The sequence below is a fragment of the Capricornis sumatraensis genome, chromosome 6 (genome assembly GCF_032405125.1).
Source record: "Capricornis sumatraensis isolate serow.1 chromosome 6, serow.2, whole genome shotgun sequence".
Taxonomy (NCBI): Eukaryota; Metazoa; Chordata; class Mammalia; order Artiodactyla; family Bovidae; genus Capricornis; species Capricornis sumatraensis.
The window spans coordinates 31085822-31100107 of record NC_091074.1 but is presented as its reverse complement, the minus strand read 5'-3'; the positions used below and the strand labels follow the sequence as shown (position 1 = coordinate 31100107).

Sequence of the window (14286 nt, the reverse complement as noted above, 5' to 3'; positions counted from 1 at the left end):
TATATAAATTAAAATAGCAAGGAGCTTAAAGAAAAAGAGTTTTAGAGGCAACTAATAATTCAAATGACATGGGAAAACTGAAAGGGAGACCTGAAAGTGGGAAATTCCTCTCAAATAGAAAGAATGGACAGCCACCCTGTATAAGTAGCCCACACTCAAGGAGAAAGGACATTCACTCTGCAAACTCTCGAAGACTCAGCTTCAGCACCTACTAGCAGAACAGGCAGCCCTGGGCCTGATTTCACCATGACCTACCGGTGCCTCCTCCAGATGGTTCTCCTGCTGTGTCTCTCCACCACAGCTCTTTGCAGGAGCTACAGCTTGCTTCGATTCCAACAAGGGCGGAGCCTTGAGGTGTGCCAGAAACTCCTGTGGCAGTTACCTTCAACTCCTCAACATTGCCTCGAGTTCAGGATGGACTTCCAGATGCCTGAGGAGATGAAGCAAGCACAGCAGTTCCAGAAGGAAGATGCCGTATTGGTCATGTATGAGATGCTCCAGCAGATCTTCAATATTCTCACCAGAGATTTCTCCAGCACTGGCTGGTCTGACGCCATCATTGAGCACCTCCTTGTGGAACTCTATGGGCAGATGAATCGTCTGGAGCCAATCCAGAAGGAAATAATGCAGAAGCAAACCTCCACTACGGGAGACACGACCGTTCTTCACCTGCAGAAATATTACTTCAACCTCGTGCAGTACCTGAAGTCCAAGGAGTACAACAGGTGTGCCTGGACAGTCGTGCAAGTGCAATTGCTCAGGAACTTTTCTTTCCTGAAGAGCCTAACAGGTTACCTCCGTGATTGAACATCTCCCACCTGTGGCTCTGGGAATGCACAATGTGACTTTGAGGTGAGACTCCAGCCAGCAGAGGCTCTTGAGGTAAATGACGATGCAATGCACTGGATTTCAATGGACAGTTAAAGACTAACCTATTTTTAAACTGATTTATGCATTATTTATTTATTTAAACTTTTATATGGGAAATAAATTATTTATGAAACAAAAGTCAATGTGGCAGTTTCAATGTCAACTTGATTTTCGTGACAACACATATTAAAAATTGCAGAGCACCTTGGAGACATTCATTGCAAAACAAGCCTGCAGAGTAGTCGAGTTTCTGGCCCCTGCCTTTGAGGAATTTAAAATACAAGGAAGCTGTGTGGGATGTCTGAGTTATATGCACGCTCTCCATGTATCCATACAGTCTACGTGCTCTTGTCTTGTTCACGCCTTTAAACGTACCATATAGCTCATGCCGGAGGGCCCCTCTATATGATGTGAGGGTTTCTTCCTCTCTTTTTTTTTTCCATTGGGGTAAACAGTACAGCACCTTATATTTGAGAATCTTACAAAGTAAGTCTTCTTTAAACCAACAGAATTTGGGGAAATTTTACTCTATTTATCAAATTCTTAGTAAAGTAAATGAAAAATTCTGACCTTCTAAATGTCCTCAGTTGCTCGTACACTCCAACCCTTATTTCCTACAACGTAGTCCTCAGAAAGAGGTTTCAGGAACATGAGTCGAAAATTACTTAAGACTGTCTTGGGGGTCATTAGAAATTGTCAAACATGCTAATTCACTCAATTAAAAATAAGAGAAAAGTCATCTTGAAAATATTAAGTTTACATTCATGAAAGAGAAAAGTAAAATGATATTAAATACTTGTTTTAGTACACAGAAAATATAGTTTAAAGTTTAATAAAATGCGACTGTTATATACTAAATATATTTTAATATTCTATGCTTAATAGTTAGAATACCTTCTATAAATTTATTATAAAATTGGAAACGTGAGATATTTCTTTTAAATAAGTATACAATTCAATATAAAATTAATTCAAAAAATAAAGTGCTGCGCTTTTAAAAATATTCCTAGTTTTCCGCTATTCAACACTTACTCCCCAACTTCAAGGCCGAATCCTTGAGAGACCCTGAAAATTCCAGAGCATTCCAGGGGCGCACACTTCTTTGGTCCCTGACCCAGGTGGTGGCCGCGTTCCTCCTCAGCCCCAGAAAGTCCCCCAAACCGTCCCATGCTTATTTGTCTCCTGGCCACCGCTGACTTCTCCTCTGGCTGCAACGCACTCCCAGGGTCCCATAGCCAGTCTCATCGCCTTGGCTGCTTCTCACGTTGTCCAAAATGGCTCTAAGCCTATAGCCTCACTGACTCCCCCTGGCCCCGCTTTGTCCTCAAGGTCCTCCCATCGTCCCATCTCTCACAGTCTCACCCCCACCGCCGGGTTTAACTCTGTCCACACCGCGGTGCCGCCGCCCCAAGCCGATTGTCTCATCACCTGTGCTCGCTTTCACTTTGTCCGCGAAGCCGTCCCGTCAACTCGAAGCCAAAAGCCTCAGCGCTGCCACCGTGTTTCATTGTGTGCCCAACGCCTTTCCATCCTGCCTCAGCGAATGGTCTCGTCGCCACTTCCAGGGTCCCCTGTGTGGACCACACCCATCCGTCGTCTGGTGGCCTCATCCCTCCGCAGGGTTTAACTTTGTCTCAAAGCTGTCCAATCGTCCCACCACCAGCAGTTTTCCGCCATCGTCCGGTTTCACTTTGTCCGCCGAGGACTCCTCGTCTCAGAGCCAAGCAGGGCTCCCGTGTGTGAGAAACGCCCTCCCATCCCCCCACAGCCAAGAGTCTGCGATGTTCTGACAAGGTCTCATCGCCTATAGGCATCGTCCCAAAGCCAATGGTCTCAAAGCTGTCTGTCTCAACGCCCGTGCTGGCTTTCGTTTTGGCCGCTATGTATCCTCTGAAAAGCAAGACTCCTTGCCACCGCCGACTTCCCCTTTTTGCCCAACGACCTCCCATGGTCCCAGCGCCTATAGGCTCATCGGCAAAGCGGTGTTTCACTTCAGCTCCAAGGTCATCGCCCAAGGTCTCATCCCACCGCCGTTTCACTTTGTGCATAACGCCTTCCCATCGTGCCATAGGGAATAGTCTCCTGGCCAGCGCCAGGCTCCCCTACATGACCAACGCCCTCGCATAGTCACCCGTAGACAAATGTCTCATCGCCGATGCTGGCTTTCACTTTGTCCGCAACGCCGTCCACTCTTCTCAGAGCCACCACCACTTTCCCCTTTATGCCCAACGTCCGCCCGTGGTCCCATCGCCTGTAGGCTCACGGCCGCCGCCGGTTTCCCCTTTGTGCACCACATCGCTGTCCTGCCTTCCCATCGCAAAGAATCCCATCTCCTCCGCGGTGTTTCACTTTTCCTCAAAGCTGCCCGGTACTCAGATCACCCAAGGCCTCATCCCCACCGCCGGGTTTAAATTTGACCTCAACTCGACACTGTCCCATAGCAAATGGGCTCATCGCCACTGCCGGGTACCGCCCCGTAGCCGATACTGTCATTGCGGCCACTGTGTTTCATTTTGTTCCGAACTCCCTCCCATAGTCCCACAGCACATAGTCTCGGCTCCACCGCGGGATTCGACCCTCCATCCCGGCCCCCACTCCGCCCCCCAATCGCGGTAAAGCCAATAGTCTCATCGCGGCCACTGCGTTCCACTTGGTGCCAATCGCTCTCCCATCATCGCACAGCAAAGCGCCTCCTAGCCACCGCGGGATTCGACCGTGTGAGCAACGCCCCAGCAGGTCCCACAGCGAATAGTCTCTGAGCCACCGCGCTCCGTGTGCGCAACGCCCACTGCCCCGTGTTTCACCTGGTGCACGACCCCCTCCCATCCTTCCACAGCTTATCCTCTTTAAGCCAACGCGGGATTCATGCGTGATCGCCACGCTCCCCTCCAATCCCCCATCAATGCGGCACAGCTGGTTGTCTCATCCCGGTTACCGTGTTTCATTAGGTCAGCAACGGCCCATAAGAGTCGGCAGCCAGTAGTGTCTTTCTCACCCTCTAGTTTCACTTTGGGCACAGCGCTGTCCATCCTCGCATCGCCAATAATCCCATCACCGCTGCGGGTCCCTTTCTCTGAGCTGCGGGTTCCGGAAGTGAGCCCCAATCTGTAAAATCAGCCTCATCTCGCTCAGAAACCCCACCTTGGGGGTTCTTTTCCTCAAACACGGCCAGTTCGAGTTGACATGTGGAAGAAAGGCCACTACTCAGGCGATCGTTCCGAAAAAGCAATATTCTCGCTCCCTACTCAGGACAGCGGAAACCAGGCCTTTTCCACAAAAGAGCTAATGATATGCGCACCCTTGAATCAGTGCTCCTATTAAAAGCTCTGTGGAACCTTTGCGTCCTGTCTCTCCAGCAGCCCCACGAGAGTCAACTGTAAACTCTCCTACGACTGCGATTCGAAAGCAAAAACGATGGATCCACAGCGTGCGCGCTCTGGCGCTCGCCTGGAGAAGCAGGCGGTCTGCGGGTCCATCTCAGCGCTTTCTCACTGTTCGCGGTGCTCGCGCGCCCCCTGCCGGCCGTCTGCAGAAGCACTGACACTCTCTATGGCCCACATCCACTTGCTGGTGGAAGGAGCTGCTGCCATCCCTGCTTGTTCTCTTCGCTGGAAGGAGCCTGGGATCCACCGCCAGAAACACAGGGAAATCAAACACCTGAAACAGATGCAAAGGATCCGCTCTCAGCCGCGCCTAAAGGACAAAGCCGACTTCAGATTTCCTCGGAAAAGAGAGATGATCACTCCAGTGCAGATGACTCAGGGCCCCTGCAACCACTATCTGATGCTCCAGCAGAGCTTTCAACTCTTCACCACGGAGGACAGCCGTGCTACTCTGCAGCCGGGATCAGAGCCTGAAACAACTGGAGCCGAGACAGTCTGTGCTGTTCTCATTGGGACTTCCTGCCCGGAAGTATTTCCAGGGCATCCATCTCTACCTCAGGGAGCTGGAGTACAGCCACTTTGCCTGAGAGGCTGTCAGAGTGGAAATGAAAAGTGCCTTTCCCTCTTGTAAGAATCTTCAAGAAATGGCAACAAAAAGGGTGTTTATATTTGTAACACTCGCTAATGAATTCCATTATTGTTTGCTTCCTGTTCCAAAGCGATTGCAGCTCATACTTCCTCAGGCACTGAAAACTAAAATAAAAATCATGATTTTTCAGAAGCAGGTGTGGACAGCAGAGCAGAATGTCTTTTCTTGTATAAAGATCTTGTGATCATCATTGAAAAGATCTCTTGATGTCTGCGGGGCTGGTATTTTCTATACTCAGCGTTCAGAGTTTCTTTCCCATGGACAGGTTTCCAGGATCCTCTGTTCTTAAATATCTTTCTCAGTTAATTCTAGGTGCTATGGAGATAAAGAATAAACTGTGTGGATTTTCATCATCATAGAAAGTTATCTTTCCTTCTCTGAAGAGCACAATGCAGGCCTTCCGGATGAGGTGAATCTCCTGGTTTGCTTGCATTCAAAGGGTAATTCAGGGACATGGGTACCTTCTGTTCTGTGGCTTTTTCCATCATCAATATGCGACTCCAAGTTTGTCTGTGGTACTTGGATCTAGTACAGGTGGCAGTAAAGGGATGAAGTCTGGTGGCTCACAGGGGATGCTTCTATGCACCAGGACTATACAGGGTGAGAGCACTTCTTCTCATGTTCCATGGCCTGGATTTATCCTCATGGGAATCTCACTGCAAGCAAGTTGGGAAACTATTGGGTGATGAACGGATGAAGAGATAAGTTCAGGGTGCTGACTTTCAAAAATGCACAACATGAAATTTGCAGGTTGATTGTTTGGGGGGCAAAATGAGGACTGCAGCCCAGGAGACAGCACCTCAGATAGCACTGAGAAGCTGTTCCAAAGACACACAGAGGGATATATGTGATTTTGGTGAAGGGGCAATACATGCTTTCATGTGCCTATTTTTTTGTGGAAGTTTTATACCAGCATTGTGGAGGTTTCTTGCAGTCACAAGACCAGTCGTCACCATGAAGGGTTTCCATGCTTTTCTAGATGTGAGGAGATAGAAGAACCATTGAGTTAAAATGGGCTCCTGAAAACAGCTCACCTTCTGAAGACTTGTTCTGCCAGTTTTCCCTGCACCCAGAATGCCTCACTTCTGCTTTCCACCTGAGATTCCTTTCCAGGGGTGTTGAAAATCAGCAGCTGCAAGAGCACATGATTTAATCCTTGTAGGGTGATGGCAAGTGCCAATGGCACATGCTAGTTTGTACTTGACAGGGCATGAGGCCAGGTTTCACGTTTGTACTATTTGTTCAAATGAAGTTCTGGTAAGGGTTGAGGGGAACAAGGATTGTTCTTGCTTGCACACACTTCCTTAAAATACAGTCTGACCCAAATGCTTTTTCTCCAAGTTCAGCTTTGGGGTGAATGACAAGAATGCCTGTCATAGTTCACAGTATCATTGGCTGTTTGGAGGAAATGTCCAAGCTGATTCCCAAAGGCATTGCCTGCAGGGAAATATCCACAGTGTAGACACATTACAGGCTGTTTCCTTACTACCTGAGGGAGACAAGAGAAGAATAATCAGGCAGTTCCTTGCAACTAGGTGAGGATGACTGAAGAAAAAGTGATGAGTGAGTCTTCCATTTGGGTCCAGGCCCAAGAGCCTCATCCTGATCTTCTACATATTGCAAATGGGAAGTTGAAGACAGTCTTCCTAATAATGATCTTCAAAAAACAACTCACACATGCTGTGTGCGAGGACAAAAAAACAAAAATAAGTTTTTGTATCCACAAAGAGTTAAGCAATAAATTTAATCACAATTGATGAAACACTATATAAAACATTTGACAGATTACTCTGCTTAGTCTATTAATACCACTAACAGTCACTGAATTAGTCTTGCTGTTATCCTGCTGATGAGGTAACATTTATGGTGCAGGAAAATAATATAGGATAAGACAGCAATTCAAGTAAACATTTGCTTTTCACCCTTTTATGTTAAAGTAGCAACACACGTGTGTACTTATTTAACATATATTGCAATATATATTGTGTGTGTTTATATATGTGTATATATTTTTGTTCAGTCGCTTAGTTATATCCGACTGTCTGTGACCCCATGAACTGTAGCATGCCAGGCTTCCCTGTCTTTCACTATCTCCCAAGTTTGCTCAAACTCATGTCCATGGAGTCAGTGATGCCAAGCAACCATCTCATCCTCTGTCGCCCCCTTCTTCACCTGCCCTCAATCTTCCACAGCATCAGGGTCATTTTCAAAGGGTCAGTTTCTTCCCAGAAGGTGGTCAAAGTATTAGAGCTTAAGCTTCAGCACCAGTCCTTTCAATGCATATTCAGGGTTGATGTCCTTTAGGAGTGACTGGTTTGATCTCCTTGCAGTCCAAGGGACTCTCAAGACTCTTCTCAGTACCACAGTTCAAAAACTCAATTCTTCCACGCTCAGCTTTCTTTATGGTCCAAATCACATCCATACATGACTACTGGAAAAACCATAATTTTGACTACATGAACTTTTGTTGGCAACATGGTATCTCTGCTTTTTAACACACTCTATATGTCTCATATAATTTCTTCCAAGGAGAGAGAGTCTTTTAAATTTGTGACTGCAGTCACAGTCCATAGTCATTTTGGGCCCCAAGAAAATGAAATCTAACAGTGTTTCCACTGTTTCCCCATCTATTTGCCATGAAGTGATGGGACTATATGCCATGATCTTTGTTTTCAGAATGTTGGTGCAACTATGTATATGTATTTGGGGGGTGGGGGGTCTGGTTTAGCTCTGCCTCAAATTGGTTCTCTAGAAAGGTGGTTAATTTTGGTCAGGGAAGCAATAGATGTTATAGAGATCCTGTTTTACATGATGGCTGAAGATTTTCAAAATTTGAATTTTTGAAATTGCTATTATAATGGAAAATTTATTTACTGAGATTGGCATATTCATTCCAAAAATCCTTTTTGTTTTGTTTTCCATGCATGCAATCTGAATTGTGATACACAGAATGAAATATTCTAAATACAAAAGAAATATTTCAACAATTGGAACATTTCAACAGAATTTGTGACTACAGCATTTCCATGTTAAATCCTGATGCTTTCCTAGTTAAAATTAATGAAACTCTATGTGAACTTCCGGTTTAACAGATGAGATGGCACTAGTGGTAAAGAATCTGCCTGCCACTGCAGGAGACAGGTGATGCGGGCTCCATCCCTAGCTTGGGAAGATCCCCTCTACAAGGAAATGACAACCCACTCCAGGATTCTTGCCAGAGGACCCTGAGTCAGAAACGACTGATGGACTAAACAACAACAACCCTGCAGAAAACCATAGAACTAGAGAAACACAAAGGAACGTTTGTGTGTGATTTTAGATGTTATTATGTTTCACATAAGAAAACAGTATACCCCTTGGAGTTCACAAGTTATCAGTGGAAGTCTCAATGCTGGCATGTTTCCACATTTAGTTAAAATATAACAATGAAAATGATTCAGTGTCTTATATGTGTAATAAAACTCAAAAAACTTTTACTCCTGCGTGGAAATCATGTCAGATCTGAAATACTATCAAGAACATGAGAAAAGTACTTTACCCTATTTTTTAAATTATACATCATTTGTAGCTCATCAAAAACAAATATATGAGTCAAGTATGTTTCATCAAGAAAAATAATAGAACAATAAAATAAATTAATTCACTAAATGGAAGTGAAAAATCTGATAGGCGGAATATTCATGGGGTCGCAAAGAGTTGGACACGCCTGAGCGACTGAACTGAACTGAACTGAACTGAATGTATGAAACTGATGTATTGGGAAAATGATATGGTCATAAAATGTCCATGGCTAAGGATATAAAAATAGCAGGAAAATGGCAAATGCATGTAAGAATGAAAATCCATTTTTTCCCATTACTGAAAAAGAAGATGAATACGTGGGTCTAAGCACATACATTTCACATTACTAGGGTCTAAGCACATACATTTCACATTACCAGAATCACTACTGTGAATGAGAATTGTTTTTTCTTCACTTCTGTATTTGCCACTTTGTGTTTAAATTGGCAGGTTGGCTAACTGTTCTTTGATTTCTAATTTCCTGCCTTCTACCAGCTGGAATTCACAAGAAACCAGTATAGCCAATCTCTAACTTCAAGATGCCAGGACATTTGAAAAACTCAGCAGTGGCCACAGGACTGGAAAAGGTCCGTTTTCATTCCAGTCCCTAGGAAAGGCAATGCCAAAGAATGCTCAAACTACTGCACAATTGCATTCATCTTACATGCTAGCAAATTAATGCTCAAAATTCTCCAAGCCAGGCTTCAACAATATGTGAACCGTGAACTTCCTGATGTTTGAGCTGGTTTTAGAAAAGGCAGAGGAACCAGAGAATAAATTGCCAACATCCACTGGATCATCGAAAAAGCAAGAGAGTTCCAGAAAAAAAATATCTTTTTCTGCTTTATTGACTATGCCAAAGCCTTTGACTGTGTGGATCACAATAAACTGTGGAAAATTCTGAAAGAGATGGGACTACCAGACCACCTGACTGCCTCTTGAGAAATCTGTATGCAGCTCAGGAAGCAGTAGTTAGAACTGGACATGAAACAACAGACTGGTTCCAAATAGGAAAAGGAGTACGTCAAGGCTCTAAATTATCACCCTGCTCATTTAACTTATACATAGAGTACATCATGAGAAACACTGGGCCAGATGAAGTACAAGCTGGAATCAAGATTGCCGGGAGAAATATCAGTAACTTCAATATGCAGATGTCACCACCCTTAAGGCAGAAAGTGAAGAGGAACTAAAGAGCTTCTTGATGAAAGTGAAAGAGGAGAGTGAAAAAGTTGGCTTAAACCTCAGCATTCAGAAAACTAAGATCATGGCATCCAGTCTCATCACTTCATGGCACATAGATGGAGAAACAGTGGAAACCGTGGCAGACTTTATTTTTTGGCTCCAAAATCACTGCAGATGGTGACTGCAGCCATGGAATAAAAAGCTTACTCCTTGGAAGAAAACTTATGACCAACCTAGGTAGCATATTATAAAGCAGAGACATTACTTTGCCAACAAAGGTCCATTTAGTCAAACTATGGTTTTTCCAGTAGTCATGTATGAATGTGAGAGTTGGACTATAAAGAAAGCTGAGCGCTGAAGAATTGATGGTCTTGAACTGTGGTGTTGGAGAAGATTCTTGAGAGTCCCTTGGACTGCAAGGAGTTCTAACCAGTCCATCCTAAAGGAGATCAGTCCTGAAGGTTCATTGGAAGGACTGATATTGAAGCTGAAACTCCAAGACTTAGGCCACCTGATGCGAAGGGTTGACTCATTTGAAAAGACCTTGATTCTTGGAGACATTTATGGAGGGAGGGGAAGGGGACAACAGAAGATGAGATGGTTGGATGGGATCATCGACTCAACAGACATGAGTTTGCGTAAACTCCGGGAGTTGGTGATGGACAGGGAAGCCTGGCGTGCTGCCGTCCACGGGGTTGCAAAGAGTTGGATACAACTGAGCTGAGGACTGAACTGAACTGAACTGAAGCCAGTATTTGACCACAGCCCATAGGTGGAAGTGTAACTCCAGCTCCTGTTTGTTCATGACGGCATCACTCACTAGTCCACCAAGACCACAAGCCTGAGGACCTAGAGCGCAGATGGAGGTGCCGCAGATCCTCATTCTCTCAGTCCTGTAGCTTGCTCCTTGCTCTGGTCCAACGCTGGATAACGGATCCCTGAAGAAAGGCTGTGAGAGACTTCCAGGAACAGGTGGAGAGCCTGGTGTGATGAAGGAAGCCCTGCCGCTAAACTCTGCTCTCAAACCTCACCTGGTTCACCTGCTTCCTTGGTTAAAGCTTGCGGGGTAGTTTTATGAGAGAGTCTATGTGATGCTGAGTGTAGATTTTCCCGTTGTTTCCTTAGTTGTACGTGTACCTGGATGCAGTCTCGATAGGAGTCTTGAAGAACAGGTCGGGAGACATGATGTCTAATGATGGCAACAGCATCATCATCACTCAAAAAGATTTTGACTCCCAGGACGAGAACTGTCTTCAGAGCAAGATTACAAGCTAGATAAGAATGTGAAACTCATTGCTATATCCTCATGTGCTTCACCTTAGAGTGAGAATTGTTTCATTCAAGTTGATTAGGGCCTTACTAACCACAGGACTCCAAAAATTTCCAATCATCATATTTGGAATACATGACACTCATTTTGCAGACTGCATCCAACTTCCATTATTCTAACAGCATCAAAATTAATGTGTTTTCATTTTCTTAAATGAGTAATGTGTTTTCCTTTAACTTTTAGACATTCCCCTGTGTTTATACTTGAACATAGCTTCACATGCATCTCTGTTCCTATCAAGTCTCTTGGGAGCATTTACTGTGTTGACTGAAAGCAACAGTCCTAGTAAGAACTAGAAGTGAACAGTCACATCAGTGGAAGTTACTTTAAAGGGTTTGTTATTATTTTGGCTGTGCCACGTGGCTTAAGAGGCATTAGTTCCCTGACTGGGGATTGAACCCAGGCCCACAGCACTGAAAATATTGAGTTCTAACCACTGAATGGCCAAGGAAGTCTCAAATTAGTTTAAATTTTGCAGTTTTAGTTGTTCAGTTTTTCACTCAAGGATTCAGAGAAATACTAAATTGCTTTAACATTATATATTTACTAAAAGAAATGACTGTTGGAGAACTGAATGGAGTATGACAAGGGTCAAAAACCATGTAAAAGTCATCAAAAAGTAACGCATAAATCCAATACATTTGAGACCCAAACTGATAAAGGTTAAATTAATTTAAAAAATTAATATAATCTGCTTAAACATAAAAGATTCTATTGATTGATTTAATATGCAAACTCCATTATTACTTGGAAGAGGAAGAAAAACCTAAAATCAAATAATACTAAATACTCAATACCAAAACAAGGGCAACACAGAAGGGGGCCAATACAGAGCATGAAAATATAATGTAGGGAATAATTAGAGGTGGCAATGTTAATATCAACGGGATCTTTGTCATTAATATCAATATTCATACACTTGAGAATTCCAGAAATAAACACATGAGAAAGAAATTATTCTTCGTGAGAAAGAAGTTCAAAATATGTAAGAAACACTTTGAATCTATAATTAAATTCTTAAAATGCTTGAGCTAAATTTCAAATGGTATAAAACAATGAGTAAAAAATATAACATTACATAGCAATGTGAACAGAAACACGGGAGCACTGAAGTTTTAACTCAGTGCTGTGCTTTTGAGCTGAGTCGCTTCAGTCGTGTCTGACTCTTGGGGACTCTGTGGACCATAGGCTGCCAGGCTCTTCTGTCCATGGGATTCTCCGGGCAAGAATACTGGAGTGGGTTGCCATGCCCTCCTCCAGGGGATCGTCCTGACCCAGGCAGCAAACTGGTGTCTCCTGAATTGGCAGGCAAGTTCTCTACCATTAGCGCCGCCTGGGAAGCCCAGTACAATGCTACTAGTCTGTAAAAAACCATATATAAACTTCTAAAGAGAAGAATTGAAACTATGATTTAGAGGAGGAAATTCGTGATTAACACTCTTGGGCACTTAACTTACAATAAGAAATATAACTTGCTTCAAATATCTATAAACCATCCATGAAAATTACCATACATTAGACTTCACAAAAAATATACATAATTCCTCCAGGGAAAAAATATTTGTATAAGTTGTGTGCCCAGATCACAATGCCTGCAATTAATTTTAATATTATTTTAAAGCATCATTTAAAGATGAACATCATCCTGAGAATTTATGTAAAGTCAAAATTAAACCATAAATTTAGAAATTTTGTAAGTAATGGAAATTAAATCACTACTCCTCAAATTTTCAGAAGCAAAGACACACACTGAGATGAATTCATATCCTGGAAATGTGAATTGAAAATAGATTGGCCTCATTCATTAAAGTCAACAAGAATATTCATATACATGAATAGAAATAGTATAGGAAAATATCTGTCAAATGCCCACTTCTGAGTGACCGTGATTTGACTGTCATTCTCTAGAGTAAAGCTTGGTTTTATCAAGACGTGGTAGTTTAGCTCATAACTCAAATAATCGTCATCCAAGGGCTTCTCCTGAGAACAGTCACCATGCGTGCAGCGGACGTGCTTGCCACACAGCATGTCAACAAGACTACAACGGAGAGGATTTTTCAAATGTGTACTCCAAAGTGAAGATTTCATAAAATTCATCATCTTGCTGTTTCACTAGGGATCTTCTTACGTGAAACTGTCCTTTTTTCAAACTTCAAGTATATTTTACGTAAGAACAGGACAATCACTAGGCACTGAGGTGCCCCTGCTTTGATCCACACCACAGCACTGGAGTCTCACCCAGCGCTGCATCTGTGCCACCAGGAGAAGTTGTTCCTGTGGTGAAAAAGACAGATAAGATCTTGATATCACTATAATAATTATTGTACCTCATGAATCCCTGTAGAGTGTCCTGGGGATCTGCAGGGGCCCACAGACCACACTTTGCGAACTGCTGGTTTCAGGAAGTTCCCTGCATCTGCTTTGGTCCGAGTGGCTCTGTAGCTTTAAATTCACAAGTAATTTCCTTGGTTCCTAAGATAAAATCTAACATCATTCAAAAGTCTATGGCTGGGCCCTTTTCCATGTCTCCAGGGCCATGCCATGCTCCCCCTGCAGGCATCAGTACAGTCTACCGACTCCGGTCTTGTTCTTGCCTTTAAAGCACCAGAGCCATTCCTGCTGCAGGGACACTCCACGTGCTGTGCTTTGTTGTGTATTATTGTTTTCTTATTTTGCTCTTCATGAGTTACTTGACAAATTCATGCTCATTCTTCAAGTCTCATACTTCGGATTACTTCCCCGGGGAGACGGCTACTGCTGCTGCTGCTAAGTGGCTTAAACATGGTCTAAATGAGCTTCCCAGGATACTCACTGCCATCAGCATCTGATACTTCTGTGTAGCCCAGGGCCCAGATGTAAATACCTAATTATCTTATGCCTACTTCTTTCATGGCAGTGTCCTTGCTCCAGTGAGAGCTCTGTGAGGTCAGGGCCTCTGCCTCTCACACTCAAGACTCTCTGCACAAGGCCCGCAGATAAAGGAATGAGCTGCTCAGCACCTTCTCTATGTCGCTTCACAGCATCCGGCCTCTGGGAAGAGATCCAAAAGAAAGAGGAGGAAACATGTCTTCAGATAATGTCATGAGTAAATGAAAGGTACATTTTTATTACAGAAAATTATATATTCTTATGGAATAAATTGGAGAAGGAAATGACAACCCACTCCAGTATTCCTGCCTAGAGAATCCTGTGGACAGAGGAGCCTGCTGGGCTGCTGTCCATAGGGTCGCATAGAGTCGGACACGACTGAAGCGACTCAGCATACATAGCATGCATGCATGTAATAAACAGAATATAGAAATGCAAGT

The 14286-nt window shown here is 43.7% G+C and overlaps 1 protein-coding gene across 1 annotated transcript; it reads left to right on the top strand.

Moving 5' to 3' along the window:
- Positions 1-246: 246 nt before the first annotated feature.
- On the top strand, positions 247-807 carry LOC138081399 (interferon beta-2-like). The gene has a single exon (XM_068974543.1). It carries the CDS (start codon positions 247-249, stop codon positions 805-807), a length of 561 nt encoding a protein of 186 aa, XP_068830644.1.
- Positions 808-14286: the final 13479 nt, after the last annotated feature.

Excerpts from the sequence above, each read along its gene's own strand:
- LOC138081399 (XM_068974543.1), top strand. The coding sequence starts at position 247 with ATGACCTACCGGTGCCTCCTCCAGATGGTTCTCCTGCTGTGTCTCTCC.